This window comes from Cuculus canorus, chromosome 21 (assembly GCF_017976375.1).
Source record: "Cuculus canorus isolate bCucCan1 chromosome 21, bCucCan1.pri, whole genome shotgun sequence".
Classification (NCBI taxonomy): Eukaryota; Metazoa; Chordata; class Aves; order Cuculiformes; family Cuculidae; genus Cuculus; species Cuculus canorus.
The window spans coordinates 7,711,037-7,731,507 of NC_071421.1; the positions used below are offsets into that span (position 1 = coordinate 7,711,037).

At 53.7% G+C, this 20,471-nt stretch overlaps 1 protein-coding gene across 4 annotated transcripts in view; it reads right to left on the reverse strand.

Annotated features, from left to right (window-relative positions):
• Positions 1-1,490: 1,490 nt before the first annotated feature.
• SPEN (spen family transcriptional repressor) overlaps positions 1,491-20,471 on the reverse strand; it is a 70,329-nt gene continuing 51,348 nt past the window's right edge. The window contains exons 9-15 of one of the 4 annotated variants that reach the window (XM_054085482.1): positions 19,485-19,598; positions 17,798-17,898; positions 7,367-15,311; positions 5,188-5,601; positions 4,031-4,225; positions 3,464-3,622; positions 1,491-2,775 (exon numbers count right to left, since the gene is read on the reverse strand). In XM_054085482.1, coding sequence (XP_053941457.1) covers positions 2,644-2,775; positions 3,464-3,622; positions 4,031-4,225; positions 5,188-5,601; positions 7,367-15,311; positions 17,798-17,898; positions 19,485-19,598 — 9,060 coding nt within the window. In that variant the 3' untranslated portion in view covers positions 1,491-2,643. Of the gene's footprint in view, positions 2,776-3,463; positions 3,623-4,030; positions 4,226-5,187; positions 5,602-7,366; positions 15,315-17,797; positions 17,899-19,484; positions 19,599-20,471 lie in introns of all 4 variants that reach the window. The other 3 variants (XM_054085481.1, XM_054085484.1, XM_054085483.1) reach the window with 3 other exon arrangements.

Below are 20,471 nucleotides of genomic sequence, written 5' to 3' on the forward strand. Positions count from 1 at the left end.
CGTGTGTCCGTCCTCTCCATTACCTGCGACCCATCCCTCAGCCCCAGCGCGGGGAGGGACCTGGGGTTGGTCTGTCAGGGGCAGAACAGGGGGGAAAAGGGGGCCCTGAAGTCAGGATCAGGCCTGAACTCCCCCGAGGTGGGTGATGGACAGACGGACGTGCTCCTGTCTGTGTGTCCAGCACAGCCCAACTGCAGCCACTGCACTGCACGCCTGGACCCACAAACCCCCCAACACTCTGGGGGCAATAGGATGGACACACGGACAGCTGTATGGACCACGGACACGGCTGTACAAACAGACAGACAGACCCACCTCTTCCACCACCCTCATCCGTGTGTCTGTCTGTCTGTGTGTCTGTCACCCACCCCAGAGAGGTGGTGGTTCAGGCCCAGTCCTGGTTCCAGACACACAGACCAGGGCACGGACAGACGGACAGATGGACAGTATGGGGGTAAAGGGCCGGGCCCTGCCCACGGGTCGGGGTGTGAAATTGCTGGGAACGGAGCAGGACCTTTGCGGCAAAGAGCTCCATTTTTTGGGAATTCAGGCTGGGGCGGGGGCAGAGGGGGGAGCATCCGGCTGGGGAGGGGTCGGTCGGTCTGTCCATCCCACCAGCTGACTGTCCGTGTGTCCATCTGGGCAGACGGACGGACAGGGCAGGTTCAGCTGGAAATAGGGACAGTTGTTCCCACAGCCGGCGTCACCACTTCCTGACAGACAGACGGACAGACGGACACAGACACACAGCCGGGGGCAGGCCCAGCTGACACAGAGAAGGATGGACAGACAGATGCCCACTCTGCCACACGCTCCCCTTCACCCCCTTGGCACAAACCTCCCAAAACTGGAGGGTTTTGCCCCAAAGGCCTCATGCTAAAACCCAGTGATTTCACCCTTGCGCCACTGTCCACCTGTCCGTGCCCTGAGCCGTGTCCGTCTGTCCATCCACCCCTGTGTCATCACCCCAAGGTTCTCGGGGGGACGCAGGTGCCCCTTTAACCCCACATTTCTCCCCAATCATATTTTTTACCAAATCTTCTCCCTTTGGCCCCATTCGCACCCATCGACTGAGGCGCTGCCGCGGCTGCCCCCGTGCCGGAGCTCAGCCTCGTTCCAGGGGGAAAAGCAGTGGAAAAGGTGCTCTGGAGCTCTTTTTTTTAAGGCTGGAACCAAAATCCAGGGATTTCTGCAAGGAGCTGGTGTGGACTGGAATGAAAAGCAGACGAAAGACGGCAGCTCCGGTTTCCAACTCACATTTACAGCATTGAGGGAAAATAAATCAAGATTTGGGTTTCCTCTGATAAAAATATCTGTTTTTCTTGTTCTTGACCGCGAGCCGGGGAGCCCCCAACCCCCCCCCCGCGGCCGAGGGACGAGAGCCGAGGTGTTTTGTATTTTTTAATAAAGTTTGTAATCCAATGGACACACAAAACAAAAACTGCGCTGCGAAAAAAAAAAACCAACAAAACAAAACAAAACAAAACAAAAAAAACAGTTCCATAAATTAATAAAGTGTTGGGGAGGGCGGGGGCCGGGCCGGGGCTTTGTACAGGCGTGGAATCGCTTCCACGGCGCGGGAGACGAGGGGCTGTAATGAAGCGCACTTACAAATGAGTGACGATACAAAGTCTGAGTATGAAAATAAGATTTTCTCTGAAAACACATTTTTGGCACAGATTAAAAAAAAAAGTATGTTGTGGGGATCTGATTTTTGCTGTTTCGAGTCAGTATTATATATATTTATATATATTATATATATATTTATATATACACACACCCACGGAGTCCTGCGTGTCCCGCCGGGAAGGAAAATTGCTCTCCCTTTGTGTGTTTTATCCGGTTTGTATTTTCTCTTTTTCAGTGTAAACTGTACATCCCAGCTGACGAGCAGGCGCTGCAGCGGGGGCGAGCGGAGAGGAGGAGGGTTCGCATCCGGACAAAAACCAACCCAAAAAAACCCCCCAAAGGAACCAAAAAACCCAAAAACCAAACCCAACCGCTAAGAGGGACCCCGAAGCCGATGTGTGAAATGATCCTTGACCCACGCGGCCCAGCAGCCGCCCCGTGGCCGAGCTGTGGCGCGTGGCCGCATGGCGCCCGCCGGGCCGTGTGTCCGAGCTGCGGAGCGCGGCCGTGCCGTTACCGCCGTGGGCTGCGTGTCCGAGCCGCGGAGCGTGGCTGCGTGTCGGCGCTGCGGAGCGTGGCCGGGCCGCGCGGCGGCGTGGGGCCGTTCCCCAGTCACTGGTTTAGTGCAAAGGCAGTTCAGGTTCTTTTTTAATAATTTTTTTTCCTTTTTGTTAAAAAAAATAAGCCGTCCTTTCTCTTTTCCCCAAGGAGGCACAGGAACCCCCGCCGTCCACCCGCCGAGTGCATCCGTTGTCCGTGAGCAAAAGCAACATGTAAACATCCAGGGCAGCGGGAGCGCCACCCGCGACAGTTTGATCCAGGCCGGCCGGGGCAGGAGGCCGGCAGGCCGGCAGCATCGCCCATCTCATTCCTTTCTCTCGTGCTTTTTATTTACTTTTATCTTAAATTTCTTTTTTTTTGTGTGTGTGTGGTTTTTGTGGGCTTTTTTAAATATTTTTTTTGCTGCAGGGCCTTGGAAAAACAAACCGAAGTGAAGTCGGTACCGGACACGGCTCATACGGAGGCGATGACGATCATCAGGTGAGGGGAGATGTTGGAGATGCTGGCGAGGAGGTCCGGGGCCAGGCGGGAGAGGTGGCTTTCCGAGAACTCACAGGGTGGGAAAATCTGCAGGACGTAGGCGGGCTGGGAGGGAGAGAGAGAGAGACGGGTGAGAGATGGAGCGGGACGAGGGCCAGGATGGTGGGAAATGGCATATTGGGGACTTTTTGGATGCTTGAAAGCTCAAAAGCAGCGCAGTTGTGTAAAAAAAGGGAGATGCCACACGCAGGCGTGGTTCCCGAAGTGGGGAGTTTTTCCACACCAGAGATGTCGGAGCTGGTTGGTTTTACTGGGAAAGGCAGTAAAATTCCCAATAATTATCATTTCAGCAGCTGCTCCAAGCGCCAACCGCTCATTCTGAGCTGTTTCCACCCAGGAATGGATACGATTTGACTCAATGCAGCGGATCTGGAATAAAGGCTCTGCATCCCCAACCCCAAACATTTTGTATCCACGTGGCCAAGAGCAAGAAAAGGTTTCCTGGAAAATACAGGATATGAACGGGAAAGGAAAGAGCTCCCCGCTTCCAACATTTGGTTTGTTCGCAGCCAAAGATACGGGACTGGGAAGGACACACCGGGCGTGGGGCTGGGTTTGTTTGGTTTGCATCGGTTATATCGGAGCGTTCTGACCAGTGACGGCACAGGCCAGCGCGGAGAACACCGGGGTTTATTCCAGCAATAACAAGCAGCACCTCCGGCACCAGCTCGGGCAAAGCCCTGGGGCTGCAGGTGCCGTTATCGATGGATTCAGGGTATCCCCCTGGCAGTACCTGATTAGAGCCGGGGTTGGGCACGTTGATGATGCCAGCGGCTTGCTTCGCCTGCAGGTAGCTGATGAACGCGGCCTTCAGCGACTCCGTCTGGTTCACCACGTCCTCCTGGTCTCGGCCACAAGGCAGGGCCAGCAGCAGGCAGTAATCGCTCTCCACCTGGGGAGGAAAGGCAGCGTCGCAGTCACACGTTTGCTCAGAGTGTTTAATCCACAACCTGCTGTGGAAAACCCTCTTGCTCAACTCCAGAGTAAGGAAACACGTGCCAGAGGCTCGGCTGCTGGGAAGGGCTGAACTTCCACAGCCGCCCAATTTCCACCTTCCTCAGGGGTGTCAGAGCCAGCAGGGATTTGTTCTGGGGGAGAGGGATGGGCGACGGTGAGCGTTTCCCACCTCCGCCATTCCCTGCTCGCCATCTGCATTTCACACCCTTTGGGATGAAGGAACCTCACAGCAACTGCCAGAATCCCACACAATGTGACCCACACTGCGAGAGCCGAAGCTCCTGGGAGAAGCCAAGAGGAGCCCGGCCTCCGGCGCCTCCCGCAGCCCCGTCCCACCCCTCACCATCATTCTGCGCGCGACGCCCTCCAGCTGGGAAGCCTCCAGTCGCATGCGCTGGGCGATCCGCAGCGGGGGCCCTCCCTCCGGCGCCGGCAGTGACCGGTGCGCCAAGACGTTATTCCCGGAGACAAAGTGGAGCTGAACGGCAGCCGTGTCGTTTTTGAGAGCCAGGAGGCCCTGCCAGACGATTGGGTATTTCTGGAAAGAGAGAGAGAAGCAGCGTTAAACACAAACGAAGCAGAGAGTGATCCTGAACCCTGGCTGAGCTGCTCATTTGCCTCTGATATTTCCACGGGTGACTGCGGCGCCAGCATTTGCTGCGAGCACTCGGTACATGTGTAACATCTCATCAGCCCTCGTCCACGCCGCTCTGGGCGTGGGTTCGGTCCATCCCTAATCCAGCACTTTCTCCTTCCAGCTGGCTGAGACGCCTGGGCGGCTCCTTCACCCTTAACATCAGAGCCCTCGGCAGGCTCCCAGCCTCCCCCGCAGCGCGGCCGACACCAAACGCCGCTTTCTCTTTTCCAAATGGGAGAATTGAGAAAGAGCAGGAGTTGCTCGAGTTTATACGGGAAACATGAACCCAACTTCATGCCTGTTCCTCAGTCTCTGGGTTTGGGAAGGTGGTTTTCTTTAAATTAAATAACTATTGCTCTTTGACACAATCATAGAATGGTTTGGGTTGGAAGGGACCTCAAAGCCCATCCAGTCCCACCCCTGCCATGGGCAGGGACACCTCCCACCGGCTCAGGGGCTCCAAACCCCATCCAACCTGGCCTGGAACCCCTCCAGGGATGGGGCAGCCACCACTGCTCTGGGCAACCTGGGCCAGGGCCTCCCCACCCTCACAGGAGAACATTTCTCCCCAAGATCTCATCTCAATCTCCCCTCTCTCAGCAAAAAAACGTTCCCTTCATCCTCTCCCTGCCCTCCCTGATCCAGAGCCCCTTCCCAGCTTTCCTGGAGCCCCTTTCAACACTGGAAGCTGCTCTAAGGTCTCCCCGCAGCCTTCTCCAGGCTGAACGACCCCAACTCCCTCAGCCTGTTCTCATACAGGAGGTGCACCAAAGCGCCACAAGTGAGAGAAGCTGTGTAGAACCTCATGTTTCTCCCCAGAGGAGGAGTGCGAGGCCGGGAGAAGCTGATGGAGCAATACTCACCGTCAGGAGCTGAACCATATCCACAGGTCTCTGTGAAACAGGGTGAGGAGATGGCTCTTGTTTGAGCGCAGACTGGGGCTCGGGGCGGCTGAGGGGCAGCCCTGGTGGAGCCCCAGCACCCGACGTCGTGGGGATAAACATGGATTGCTTGGGAACCGCCTGAGGCTGGTGCGGTGATGGAAGCTCCTGTTTCATTGAAATGGCGACAGGTGAAGGGTAGGAGGTCTGGCCCGTGTCCGCCTGTGCCCTCTGAAGGTGGACGTGAGGGTCTATCTGTGCCGTGTGCCTATTTACAGTGGGGTGGTGGCTCTGTTCGGATCCTGCTGCTGGCGGGCCCTTGGCATCCGGGGGGATCTGAGGAGTCTTGCTGCGCACCGGCTGGCTGGCGTGCGAGTGTTCGCCCTCCGGCAGACCCTGGGAAGCAGCCATGGGGGAAAAGAAAAGATTTGTAGAATCACAAAATCATGGATTGGTTTGGGTTGGAAGGGAACTCAAAGCCCACCCAGTCCCACCCCCTGCCATGGGCAGGGACCCCTCCCACTGGATCAGGGGCTCCGAGCCCCATCCAACCTGGCCTGGAACCCCTCCAGGGATGGGGCACCCACCACTGCTCTGGGCAACCTGGGCCAGGGCCTCCTCAACCTCACAGGAGAACATTTCTGCCTGAGATCTCATCTCAATCTCCCCTCTTTCAGCTCGAAAACGTTCCCTCTTGTCCTATTGCAAAAGGCCCTGCTAAAAAGTCTTTTCCCATCTTCCCTATCTTTCAGTACTGAAAGGCCACAATAAGATCTCCTCGGAGTCTTTTCTAAGCTGAACAAGCCCAGACCCTCAGCCTCTCTTTGAAGTGCTTCAGGCAAACCAAAAATCTTTAGTCTGTGGGCTTATCAGAACTCGTTAATTCAACAAAAAGGTTTCCAGGGCACCATCAGATTCCTGGTGGAGAAATCCGACTCCACATGACAGCATCGGCTCTGTTGCGGCAGGGCTTGGACCACTGATCGTCCTCCAAGGGTTTTGACACCAGAGAGCTGAAACCCCATTCCCCCATTCCTGCCCAACGCCCATCCTTAGCCCCGCCATCCGTCCGGGAATGCCTGACCCACGCGCCCCTCGATGCTGGCAGCCCTGCCCGCAGCACCCCTACGGCTAGAAACCTGTCGGCAGCTTCGCCCCTTCTGGTTTGAGCCCTTCAGCAGCAAAGAACATGGGTTATTTTAGCTTCCCCTAATGCTGAGCAGCACTGCAACCCCACTTCCAAACAAAACCAGCTCCTCAGTTCTGGAATCCTCAACATAAGGAGATGGAGCTGTTGGAATGGGTCCGGATGAGGCTACAAAGATGATTCGGGGTCTGGAGCACCTCCTGTATGAGGACAGGCTGAGAGTTGGGACTGTTCATCCTGGAGAAGAGAAGACTGCGGGGAGACCTCTGAGCAGCTTCCAGTGCTGAAAGGGGCTCCAGGAAAGCTGGGAAGGGGCTCTGGATCGGGGAGGGCAGGGATGGGATGAGGGGAACGGTTTTGAGATGAGAGAGGGGAGATTGAGATGAGATCTTAGGGAGAAATGTTCTGCCATAAGGGTGGGGAGGCCCTGGCCCAGGTTGCCCAGAGCAGTGGTGGCTGCCCCATCCCTGGAGGGGTTCCAGGCCAGGTTGGATGGGGCTTGGAGCCCCTGAGCCAGGAGGGGTGGGACTGGATGGGCTTTGAGGTCCCTTCCAACCCAACCCAACCCATTCCCTGAGTGGTTTGAGTTAGAAGAGCCCTTAATCATCTAATATCCAGTAAGCCTATGGTGAAAGCCCCCAGCCCAGCACAGGAAGCGGAAGGACAGTGGTGGTTGGACCTCTGCGATGGGATGCATCGCTCTGCCCCCAAATGTCACCCCTGGGTGCCCGGGACCCCAGCACCCAGCCAGCACCCAGCGGTCACCGATTGCCACCTAGTGGTGACAGGCTGGGGTGTCCCTGCCCCTCGCAAGGGGTTGGAATTACATGATCTTTAAGGTCCCTTCCAGCCCATTCCATGATTCTACGATTCTCTCGTGCTATGAGCTTATGCAGGGTTTGCAGAGTGACCACTGAGTGCCAAACTCAACTCCTGTGGCCTCACTGGGGCTGGAATTAGCTCAAAACGTTCGGGATTGAAGGCAGAAGGAGAAGAAAAGGGTTTATTTCTCACCTGAGATGGGGTCATGCTCCGGGAAGGCAACCCGATTGGCGAGGCACCTGGGAACTGAGGATGCCCGAGCTGTGCCGCCGTGTGGTAGTTCCTCATGTCACCGTACACAGAGCGGTAGTCGTGGAAGGAGCTCCCCGCAGGGTGCATGATCTGAACCCCGTGCGGAACCACCACCGGCTGCGTCAGCGGCAGTCCGGGCAGCTGGCTGCTGGAGGGGACGCTAAGCAGCCGCGTCTCACTGTGCGGCGAGTGCGCCATCTTCCCTTCGGAAGGTTTTGGCGTCTCTTTTCCGGGCTGTGGGGTCTTACTGACAGGAGGAGTTTTCCCAGCCCCTTCGGGTGTCCGGGACTGTCGCGTTTCCGAGTGGTGCTCACCCACGGCAGCCATGTGCGGATGCATGATCATCCTGACATCGCGGGGGACGTTGTACTGGTCCAGCCTGATGCCGGTGGGATGCATGCGGTAATCCGGCTGCATCACCAGGACATCAGACTGGACGGGAGCCGGCCCCCGGCACACGGTGCTGTGGTGGTAGTGCATCTCCTCCTCCGGGGGATGCTGAGAGGACAGGGCGGGCATGACGATGTCTCGTATTGGCGCTGGCTGGGGCGTGCTGGACCGCTGAGGTTTGATCTCCATCTGGGTCTGAAGAGAAGCTCTGGGGGAGTGGAGCGCTTCCGGGCGGATGCCGTACGGGATGCCGGAGAGAGGAGGGGTGTTCATTCTCACCTCGCCTTGGGACAGATGGCCCAGGGACACCGTCTGCGTGACGCTGTGAGGGGGCATGATCACAGACTGCTCAGGATGCATGCTGGATATGTACTGTGGAACGGGAATGCCCGGCGCCAGCATCACTGGGGTGCTGCTCGATAAAGCTGGAGATGAGGTGCTGCCGGGATGACAGGCCCGTGGGAACGGCGACGGTGAGTGCCCGCTGGTACGCGGCGAGTGCGGCTCCTGTTTGGTGACCCCCAAGTGGGAAATAGCCCGGTCGGTTGGCGTGCTGGGCCCCGAGCTGACGTGGTTCGCTTCCGAATGTATCTTCCCAGAGAGGGAAGGGTGGTGGGGACTGACCCCAGGACTCAAGTTGGAAGAGGGCTGCAGAGTCTTGGTCTCCACTTTCAAAGCAGCCGGGTCGGACAGCTTTTTGTTGACGACCATCTGGTTGTGGACGAGCACGGGAGGAGTGTTTACAGTCTGCGTGAGGACTTTGCCAGGCTGCGACGCTGGAGGCTGGACAGAGAGGTGGGATGCGTCGGACTTCTCCAGTGCAGCACGCTCTTGTTTAACAGAGGAGATGACAGGCGACGTATTGTAAGGCTGGGTTCCTAGTACCAAAGAAGAATGAGTGGAAACAGTCCCGTAGCCCCCTGAGGTCTGGGAGCCTTTTGGCGTCGGCTGGGACGGGGTGATGGGTTCCTGTTTGATCTGCGACTTGGATACAGACTGCTGGAACTCTATGTCGACCGCGCTGGCTGGAGGAATCTGGCTGATCTTAGCACTAATTCGCTGAGGGCCTTCTGTCTTCTGCCCCGAGTAACTGAGGAGCACCACGCCTTCCGAGGTGTTCACCCGCAGCCCTGGACTGGACCCAGTCTCTACAGGCCTGTCCTCGATAATAGACATCGATCCGGGATGAAAGCGGCTGTTATCGTTTGCGCTCGACCTCTGCTTAAACTTCGGCGAGGGGGCATTGACGAGACACGTCTGGGCTTGGGGCGTTTGCTTCACCAAGGTGATCCTCGGAGCCTCCTCCAGATCCACGCTGTGGGGCATCCTGCTTATCACCGAGGTGGCTTTGGGAGCAATCACGGTACTGATCTTTTCCTTCTCACTGAACACCGGTGCTTCGGCCACCGGCGGGTCCAAGGCATTGGTGATGGGAACTGCCGGCTTCTCCTCTGAAACCGGCTTTATGGCCTCCACAGCGGGGTGCAGCGGCGCCTCCTCCAAGCGAGGAGCGCTCACTGGCTCAGCATGCGTCGTCGTCACGTGCGTGGAGGTTATGCTCGTCGCCGAGACGTACTTGGGCTCCATGAGTATCTTCCTCAAAGTGCTGGAGTTCGTATCGATATCTGACGCCTTCGTGTCTGGTGGGAGAGCTGGTGGGGGCGTGGAGCGGGCACGGGGCTCCTCGTGCCTCACCATCCACTCGGGCACCTTGGCAGCGCCGGAGTGAAGGGGGACGATAGCGGCGGGCCCCGGGGCGGGCAGCTTGGCTGCTGCCACTGCCGAAGGGATGGCTGGGAGGGCTGCGCTCGGGACGCTCGGCGGCGTGATGGGCGCGTTGTCTATGGGCGACCGGATCTTGAAGCCACTCTGACTCCCCTCGTCGAGGGGAACCGGCGGGGCGGCCAGGTCCAGAGGAGCTGGAGCAGGCGCTTTTGGAGAGGTGCTGCTCTCAGTAACGGCTTCGTGCGTGGCTAGGACGATGTCAGCGGCTGCAGTCTTGCTGATATCAGAAGCGCTCGGCTCCGTGGAAGCCTGAGCAACGGGTTTAGTTTGCTTTTCCTCCTTCAAGGCTTCTTCGGGTTTTGCTTTCACTTCGCTGGCAGGGGGTGACTTGCTCTGCACCCTCTCTGGCTCGAAGGCGTTGACTTCGGCTACGTCGCCCTTTCTGCCCGTGCTTCTTTTGCGCCGCTGCCGCGTGCTTTTCTGTCGGCCCTTCTCCTTCCGAGCAACTTCAGCCTCCTGCAAGGTCTCGGCCTCCTGCGCGGAGTTGGAAGATTCACTGAAGCTGATTTCGGCCTCCTTGCTCTCCGCCTCTACCACCGCCGGGGCAGAGCCAGGAACCGGCTGCACTGCAGGTTCAATGGCGGCCTCCGTCTCCAGGATATTATTCACCGCCTGATCCGTCTCGGGCTCCATCTCCTCTCGAGGCGATGGTAACACTAAGGGCTCTGTGGGGATTTCCGCTTCCGATTCCGCGGGATATGTCGGAGGTGCAGGAAAGCTTTCCGACTCCCCGGATATATCATTGATGATGGAGCCGATGGCTGCTGCCAGCTCCGTTTCACTCGCCTGATGCGCAGGTTTATCTCCATCCTCCTCCTGACGAACCTCCGGCACATCTGCCGATGGCTCTTTGTAGGCAGCAATTGCGGGAGGCGTCTCGGTGAGCTTCGCGATGTTCTCCACTGCCTGCTCCAGCTCGATCTGCTTTGCTAACTGGGCAGCCTCGGGGGACGGCTTTGGCTCCCGCAGCATCTCTTTTTCTGTTTCTGGGAATGGATCTTCTACCTCATTCTTAACAAAATGGGGTGGCAGGATGTCCTCTTTCGGAGGGCTCTTCATTTTGGCTGGCGACACTGCCACCGGCTCGGGCTCCTCGTCAGCCGGCCGCAGGGCGCCCTTGACTTCGTCCACATTGAGACGTATTTCTACACTTTTGAGACACACGGATGCTTTATCTACAACGGTTTTGGTATTTTTATACCTTCCCCTTTTGGATTTTGTAACCTTTTCTGGCACCGTCTTCTTCTCGATAATCTCAACCGTGGGGATTTCCAGCTGGTTTTTCTCCACATCCAGTTCTTTCCGATCACGTTTCTGCTCACTTGCTGCCAGTTCTTTCTCAGTGGCTTTTGCTTTATTGCTGTTGTCACCGACGCTCGATTCCTGACCACTTCTTTCAGCAGCATCTTCAGATTCAGCTGTGATATCGGCTTTTGGTTCGTTCTTCCCTTTCTTCCCCTGTTGGCTGGCAGCAGCCGATGAGTGACTGTGTGTTAGCTTCTGTGATCTAGGAGACCTCCAACCTTCTGCAGGCTTAGGAGCTTCCATAACCTCTTTAGTTTCAGTCTCCTCTGCCTCTTGCTGTGCTGGTTCTGTCTTTACTGGGGAGATGTCCTCCTCTGGCTTACGGCGGGTTTTTGGAGGTCTTCCCCTCCTCGGGGTTGTAGGAACGGTTGTCACCGTTTCCTGTGGTTCCTTCTCCCCTCTCTTCCTGGTGGATCTAGTGACCTCCATGGAGTCCTTCACTGGAGATGGGCCTTCATTGTCCCCCGTGGTAGCGTACACGGACCTCACGTTTCTGCGCCTGGTGCGGCCTATTGGCAAGCTTGGCTCCACGTTTTCTGGCTCTGCGGCAGAACTAGGGGATTTAGCAGCGTTCCTCGAAACCTTCTCCGCCTCCACTTTCAATTCAGAAAGCTTCTGCGTCTCCCCACGCGGAGAGCTCGACCTTTTCAGTTTTTCACGGTCAATTCTTTCGCTCTTCCTCGTGACGGGCTTTTCCGTGACGGTAGCTGCAGCCGACTGCACGGGGGTCTTGGAGCGTTTATTCTTGTAGGACTTCTTGTCTTTCACAACCACCGGAGGTTCGACTTCCATATCATTGTCAGAAACGGGCGGCAGGACCTCGGCAGCCACCTCCACCTTTTGACTCGTGCTAGCATCAGCGTTGGCAGAAGGCAGAGGATTTTCTTCCTTAGGCTCAGCAGCCTCATCGGACTTCTGAACCACCTTGGGCGGAGGTGGAATCAACTGGGCAGCTTCAGGTTCTGGATCTACACTGGTGTCTCCTGGGGAAAAGGAAGATCCAGGAGTAGGAGGCTTCGTATCCAAGTACGAAGGATGCTCAGTTGCTACAGCATCTTCCTCCGGCACAAGGGTTGTAGGAACAACTTCTTTACCAGCTTCTACGACTGGTGGTGGTTCAGTTTGCTCGGGTGGTTCGATTTTGATGGGAGCAGCAACTTCAGGAAAAGGTTTTTGCTCCTCTGCTGCAGAAGCAGGTTCAGATGGTTTTTCCTCTTTTACAGAAGTAGTTTCCACCACTACCTTCTCATTCGCTGTCTTCTCAGAAGCAACGGGTGCTGGTTCCTGTGGTAGGACAGTGACTGAAGAGGGACCGACCACCGAGGAAGTTTTATGTTCTGGTTCTTTACTCTCGGGAACCGTTTCTGGTGTTTTTGGCCGGTTTTCTTTATCTTCCTGTTTTTCCACTTCCTTTGGTTTCTGATCTTTCTCCTTTTCTTTCTGCTGCATTCGCGTTAGCTCAATAAACCGACTGTGGAAGAGAACCACTGGCTCTTGTACCAAATCAGCTGCACTGTTTGTCCCATCGGAAGAAGACTGCCTCCCGTACAACCTACCCGAAATGAAGTCTAGATCATCGTCTTTTCTCTCCAAATGCTGCAGGCGCTTGGAATCCTGTTCAAAGATTGAGCTATGCAAAAAACGAGAGGCAAACAGTTCCTGTCTCTCTTGTTCCTCCTCTTTATGATCTTCCTTCTTATCATCCAGTTTTCCACCTTCTGAATCGGTCCTGATTTTTTTCTTTTTCATATACCAAGATGGAATAGGTCTCGGAGCCGAGTCAACCTTCTCCTTGTCTTTATTGTTTCTAAAACTAGCAAATCTCGAGTCCCAGTCTAGAAAGGACCAGTTTTCTTCTCTGGACGATGACAGAGATTTAGCTCTTTCGAGCAAGGCCTTTGTGTCTGGCGTGATTGTCTTGTCCAACGCAAAAGAGTAAAATTTGTTTCTCTCCAAGGAACTCGACAGTCTTTCCTCTCTTTCACGTAACTTCTCTTCTCTGTCCCTTAATAAAAAAGACAACCTGGAACTCTCCAACAAGGACGAGGCTTTTGGGGAATGGGGCTTGTTTTCACCGTCATCGTCTGAATCCGAAGGCACTTCCCCTGGTTCCAGGTCTCGGACAGAGCGCTTGCGTATGCTGTCTCTCTTGACGATGCTGCTCGGGAAGCTGATATCCACTCGACCAGGCTCCTGCTTCACTTGTGTTTCCCACCTACTCGAGTCGTCTTCAGAACTCAGCACGGAGAGTTTTAGTTTCGCCATTTCTGCCATCTGCTCCCTTCTGCTGGAATCGTAAGGATTGAATTTCAGCGAGTCTTCCCTCACAGCCATGCTGGAATATGAAAGACCCTTTTCCTCTGTTTTAGGCGACTCTTTGGTTTCCTTTAACGGCATCAGCCTCGGAGAATCGAGCGTGTCATCATCTTCATGGAAAGGGAAGTGTCTGATGCTTGGGGAACAGGATGTCCTTTCAGAGTCCTCGCTCACCTGACGAGAACTTCTGTAGTTTCTTTCTCTTTTAGTGCTGATTTCAAAGTCAAACTGGTCAGTCTTTTTCCTTTTACTTGGTGGAGAGTCATCGGTGACATCTTGCGGAGGTTTTCCCACCTCGTGGACCAAGCTCCGCCTTTCATATTCATCCACATCTTTCTTTGGGCTGCCAAACTTCTCAGACTTTGCGATCTCCATTTCCAGCTGCTGTTTCAACCTGCGACTCTGCTCCATTTGTTTCCTGTAGCTTTGTGTGTGGTCGATGTCGATGCCAATTTTCTCCTCTGTATCAGCTGACGGAGGCTTCTCTGAGCCAAGTTTATGGTCAGGTGTGTCCTCAGGCAGACCAGAGTAATTCTTCCTGGCGTCCTCCTTCTCTGCTCCTTGGTCGTCCAGGAGCTGCACCTGTTTGTGCTGGGGCTTGACCGGGTTCAGTTTCCTAGAAGAGAGCTCCTGCACCTCAGCTGGTTCATCGGCTGCCTCCAAGAGCCTCGCCTGCAGGTCCAGGGTGGGACGCATGCCAATCCCACCAACGCTAAGAGTCTCCTGAACTTCTTTGGGACTGGTAACAGGAATAAGTCTTTCCAGTTTGAGTTTTTTGGATTCCCTTTTAAGCATTTCCTTCCTCAGGGGTTTTCTTTCCAATTCTCCTTCCCTCAATACTGTCGCTTCTCTAGAAGAAGCCGTTGCATCAAGCTGCTTTTTCAAAACCACACGTGCATCTTCCTCATCTTGGCTGCTTCTTTTTACTTCCAGTTTTTGCCTCTCGGGCTTCAGATTTGCATCAGCAAAACGTCTCTTACGAGCCTCCAACTTGTCCAAATCTACCGCGTTGGCCCCCTCAGAAGGTTGCTCTGTCTTCAAGTGCTTTTTGGGTTTCATTTTTCCCTCCTTATCCACCACTTCCACGTGACTGGCAAGGGCTTTCTCCTTCTGTACCTTGGTTCTGGCAGGTTCCAGTTTAGACTGATCCGTCTTGGTTTGCTCTGCCTGGGATGTCTGTGTTTTCTGCTCCAGAAGTGGGGACTTCATAGTGTCATTATCCAGCTTTGCCCTCAGCTTCTCCAAAGCGGGCTGGTCAATAACTTTCCCTTCCTTTTCTTTCACTCGGGTCAACACGACACAGGGCATCAGTTCCAGGCGGTTTTTAGCTGTCCCTTCTTTGTCCCCTCTCTCTTTGCTTTGTTTACTGTTGCCCTTCAGTTTTTCAGGGCTGGGCTCTCTCTCATTCTCTTGATCCGTTTCAGAAGACTGAGAGCTGGGCGAATGGATTTTTGCTTTTCGCTTTTGCTTATCGGTTTTTTCCTTCTCTATTTTTTCCGGCTTTTCCTTCCTCACCAACCGTTTCTCCTTGTCGACTCTCTCCTGCTCGAAAGCACGCTCCTTCTCTGGTTTTTCATTTTTCGCGTAGCGTTCCACACGGGCTTTGTCGAGCTTGTCATATCGTGGAGGAGACAGAGAGCTGCAGCTGCCGCTGCGATCCGATGACCTGCTGTAAATCCTCCGCTCCGAATCGCTCTGCAGCCTTTCTGATTGTGAGGGAGACGTGCCAGGGCTCTGCGGACGCCTGGAATGCGTCGGACTCTGGCTCCGTTCAATCGGCCTTCGTTCGTGGTCTCTGTCCCGATCAGATTCGAAGCGTTCCCTCTCCCGCTCCCTCTCCCGTTGCCGGTAGCTGTATTCCCTGATGTCCTGCTCGTACGGATCGCCTCGGTAATCCCTGTACTCGCGCGGGTCGTCGTAGTAGCGTGGGTCATAGTAATCTCCTTGGTAGGGATCCCACTCTGCATAGAATTCTCTGCCTCGAGCTGGGTATTCGCGCCGAGGATCTTCAGGGTAAGTCCCAGGAGTCCGAACAGTCTCGTAGTAGGTACGGTCAGGGGCGTACTCGTAAGATCCTCTTCGTTCGTCTCTGCTAAATATGAGAATAAACAGGTCAGTTCTCCTCTCCACCCAGCGCCCTGCGTTACCACAATCTTTGCTACGAGGGGAATCGGTTTACAACAATTTCTTAAGATGCGCACCAAGGCCACCGTACACAGCTGTGCTGAACATCAACGAATGGGTGCACAGTGGATTAAACATTTTGTTTGCCAATCAATTACCATATGCACTTAGTTGGTCGTTTACTGACAAGCTCTGCCAAGCATCTTTTCATCAGCCCCACTGTTTCACTTCTGCCAAATGCAAACACTGCGTTAAAGTAAGGCCGAGCCCGCACAGCACCACTGTGCTCACGCACCGGCTGTCCCGGTGAGGACCACCTCGTCTCGAGGACCTCTGAAAACACAACTCAAATCAGAATCTGAGGCTGGAACCTCTCCAGCACTGAACAGTCAAGTGGCAGTAGGGTATCTTTAAAAACCCTGAACACTGCAAGTGACCATTTAACTCCACAATTCGCTAATTTGCTGCACGTGATAGCACGCTGACGTTGCCTGTTTAGTGTAAGACCAGGTCAAGGAAAAAACCAAACAGGTTGTTTATGACATCAGGTAAATCGTCAAGCGATGTCGTTATCTCAATACCTCCGAATGGCAAAAATATGCCATTTGCAACTCTGAACAGGTCTCTCTGGCAGAGGAGCGGCACGGAGATGCTGCTCCCGCTCCCCACCATCGCAGTGCGTTTTACACACTCAGTCTCACGTACATTTATCTGCCTCCACAGCTGATGGTTTATGTTACAAGCTGACAGGTTCCAGGTTTTAAGAAATGTTTAAAATTGAAAAAGAACAGAAGGAAACAAAACGCAACGACAGCAAACTCATTCTGCAGCCAAGCGGGCAGCTTCAAAAGGCAGCTGTGAAGTTAAAAAAAAATAACCATGGGGGTTTTGTGTTCTGTTTTCCTTTGGGTATTTAGACCAGCTACACCTACAACCTAGAAGAACCTGGGTAGTGCAGACCTCAGCACTGCTGCAGGGGACCCCGACCTGCCAGGAGCAGCTCAGAGGAGGGATAGAGGACGCAGAATGGCAAGACGAGCTGTAGAGCTCACTCACGTTACGCAGAAAGAGGGGAGATTGAGATGAGATCTTGGGGAGAAATGTTCTCCTGCGAGGGTGGGGAGGCCCTGGCCCAGGTTGCCCAGAGCAGTGGTGGCTGCCCCATCCCTGGAGGGGTTCCAGGCCAGATTGGATGGGGCTTGGAGCCCCTGAGCCAGTGGGAGGTGTCCCTGCCCATGGCAGGGGTGGGACTGGATGGGCTTTGAGGCCCCTTCCAACCCAAACCAGAAAGCAGTGTTCTACTCGGAATTACTCCGTGGCAGAGACAAGCCCAGCTGGCTCCTCTGCGCTAAAAGACGCCTGATGATACACTGCTGTCTTCTGGTTTGGTGTGGTTCAGAGGGAATTACTACCGCCTGCTTGCTGGCGCATCACAACATCTGGCACGGACTGGGGAATGCACACATCTATTTCCATTCTGCAAATCCCAACTGCCAATTTCCAAACCCTTCTCGCTTTTACATCTGGCAGTTTCGCATGTGAGACCGATCTACTCTGCCGCAAAAACCAACGAGCTGTGTCTCACACACAGGTACAACCAGCGTCACGCTGTGCTTATTCACAGGTAAACCAGAGCCTAACATCTCAGCCAGCCTCTGATGGTAATAAAAACACATCCACACAAGAAGAAAATGCTTCCCTTTTCAGATTTTGCCAATAAGAGAAACACAGAGGAAAGAAAGGAACAGAATGAGGTGTGCTGCTGTGCCAGGCTGCTCCCGGCCAGCGCCTGCGGGGACCGGCGGCCGCAGCTACGTACCTCTGCGACAGTTTGCAGGAGGGCAGCAATGCAGAACATGGTTTTCATGTCTAACAGCAAAAAAAACCCACTGCTGCCTCAATCTTACTTTATTATTTTATCAAATTAACAAACTGCGCTGTTAGAAGGGGCAGGGGAAGAGCAAATCTCAGTATCTGCTCAGCAGACGAGCAGCAGTTGTTTATCAGACCATAACGTATCCATTTCTCCTGTGGACACGGGAAGGCGCTACGGACAAGCTACTCTGCATTCCTAGGACGTGATGAATGACTCACAACTGTGTCCTGGTGACCCATCACAGCAACCGGATCCTAAACATATGGATCACGCGGAGGCCAAAACCTCCTCCGAGTAGGAATTCGAGACACCAGCTACACCTGAGGGGTGCGGTATCTGTTCCATCCGCACGGTGTAAGTGCGACCACCCACACCTGATTAAAAAAAACAAACTGAAAAGCTAAAAGGTATTAAAAATAGGCTAAGAAGTTGTTAAGAGAAATTTAAAAAGAAGGGTGAAGTTAGAGTAACCAAACCAAGTGTTTCCTTCGTAATTACTGCCCGGAGAGAGTTTTATTGCACTTTAACAATGCTGGAACAGGATCAGGCTGCGATGACGATAATGAAACACTTGCCTCCTTTCCGCCAGCATTTCATAGAAGTCTCTGATATCCTGACCCGTTTTCTCCATGGAATGATAAAACGCCAGCTGACTCTCTCGATTCGCGAAGTCCACCTGAAAAATAAAGAATAAATCACGTTCAGGAGAGAACCATCCCATGCCGACAACATGTCACTGCTGCAGAGTCTGAAGATGGGAGCAGAACTGACAGTGGGGGTGACAATATTTAACAAAAGAAGATGAACATTGGTCTGGACTGGCCCTGGGCCTCCCGGGGAATCAAGACCTTTCCCTCTTCATTCAGTGTCGGGGCGTGGAGAGACAGAACTCCCTTCTGACTAGGCTGGGTTGGAGCTGCAAGACCAGAGGCTCCTGCTCAGTAAATCAGCAGGAAAAATCCACGCTGTTACCATGGTCTGTTTTTAACGGTGACTCCAATCAGTGCTCCGAAGGCCCTTTCTCACACCGCAGAGCAACAGCAGGTCAGCGCTGTTCTTCTATTGCAGACTCCACGTTATTTGCCTGGGGCTACACAGCCAGGCATGAGCAGGGCCGGGAATGGAACCAAGGCTCTGGAATCGCAGCTCCCTATTCCAGCAGCTCCAAGAGCGGATGCTCTCTAGCCAAGGGTGACAATATCAAGAAGTTAATGGCGTAGCTGATGCAAAAATTAAGGATTAGGATGGTTTTAACTATGCGTATGTCACGGAACGCACTATTTTTACCATTCTAGTTCCCTTTTTTCTGGGTCAGCCCAGACATCTGCGTGACCGCAGTGGTGGAGCACAGGCACACACGCACCATGGGAGTTGCTTATTCCAAAGTTGACCCACAAACACAAGACATCGATCTTCTAAACGACCCCACGTACATGTAAAGGTCATTTAGATTTAGCCACTGCGCACTGAAACGGACGGACGTCCAACCCCAGCCCCAGCGGGCCTGAAGCCGCTCAGTTAACACATCCGATGAGACATCGTGACCCACTCTTCAGGAGAGAAGAAAGGAGGAGGAGGAAGATAACTCGGAGGGCTGGCTGACCCCTCGCCTCCCCGGGCACTGGAACTGATGGGACAGTAGGAACAGGAATCACCTGTCACCCAAATCCAAGACATCCCTGTCAGCGTGTAGCGGTGCTCCAGGAGAAAAAAGATCGTATTTGCTTTTTTGAATAGTGTTTTTCATGATTTATCTTTTAAATCTGTTCCAAGGAAGGAGCTGCCGTCGCAGGAGCAGACGATGTGCCTGGGCTGCTGTGCCCCGTGCCTACGGCAGGCGAGCCACCACGGAGCCAGCTCAAGAGCCCGGACATCCGCATGGAGCAGCGCAAACGCAGCGATGCGTTACCCCAGAGGAGCTCACACCCAGGTTTCACTTCTCTAACACTGAAACGGACAAGAGTTTGCCTTGGATTGGGGCACATGAGGTGGCAACACGGACACCAACACTCAGGAGCGGAGAGAGACAAGTTCAGCAAAACAGACGGCAGAATGCTGGAAAAGGCTCTACAAGGAACGGTCCGAGATTCCCTAACGCCTCGATAAGCCGAGAATAAAAAGGTAGTTTAAGCCTTTGGTGCCTGGGACATCCGTGTCCTGCTAAGTGTTCCTTTTGCCTGGCAAGTCTGCATATGCCGGCAGTTAAGGGGTGAGGCCTAAATACAATTTGGTTTGGTTTGTTTTGGAGGTCATTCTGCACACCTTAATTTTATTCCCACCGATTTTCCTCCCCTTGGTCTCTTTTACAGCTGCTTGTGCATATTCAATCTCATTGTAGAGAACCAGGGCCATGCCTTTTAAGCGGTCAAACACCACCTGTAAAAAACAAAAAAACAAAACAAAAACCAAATAAGAGCCTCATCCACAGGACTTAACGTCAGTCCCAGCAGAATCCTAAGTCATGAAGATACCAGAGGGAAAATAAATTTTAGCAAGGTAAATTTCCAGGCTTTTCTGATGAGGTGTAATCATAACGGAGAAATGATCCAAGGACACGGGACTGCTTTGAATTGTGGATATTGTGGCTTGAGGTATTTTATGCCTTTATTTTGTTTTTCTGTATTTTACTTTTAACTTTTTTCTTTGGCGACTGAGTTTTGTGGTTTCTTTTTCATTACTTTTCGGTTTTGGAAAAATTTCCAATGTGTTTTTAGGGGGGAAAAAAGGTAAAGGGAACATTTAATCCCCAAACGGGAATGGTTTGGTATCCCGGTCTGCAGTACCACTCGCCAGTTGCTGAACGCCCAATTTCCAAATATCACCTGCCTTTGGCAGCAGGGACTTATTCTTCAAGCTATAAAGAACGTCAAAGCTGCAACACAAGCCCACAAAGCTCCGTTAAGGAGGCAAGACCCTGATCCCGGGGAGATCCACACATGCTGCTTAACTTTAAGCGCATCCACGTCCAACAGAAACACGTGGGACAACGCTGAAGTTTAAGCACATGCGTAGCTCTCTGGCGCAGAGCAGGTAAAGCGCTCCCACGGCTGATACGGGTGCACGGCACCATCGCCCACTGCTTTTTTCATGTCTTTTGTGTGTGATGACTCTAAATGCTTTTAAAACAATCATTTTTTAGTCTGATGAGAAAAATATATTGCGACGTCTAATTAAGTAATTAGCACGCATGTGCGTAACTACGTAATTAGACTGCGGTTCCTCCATATTCGCCTTCTGAAGAAGTTTTGT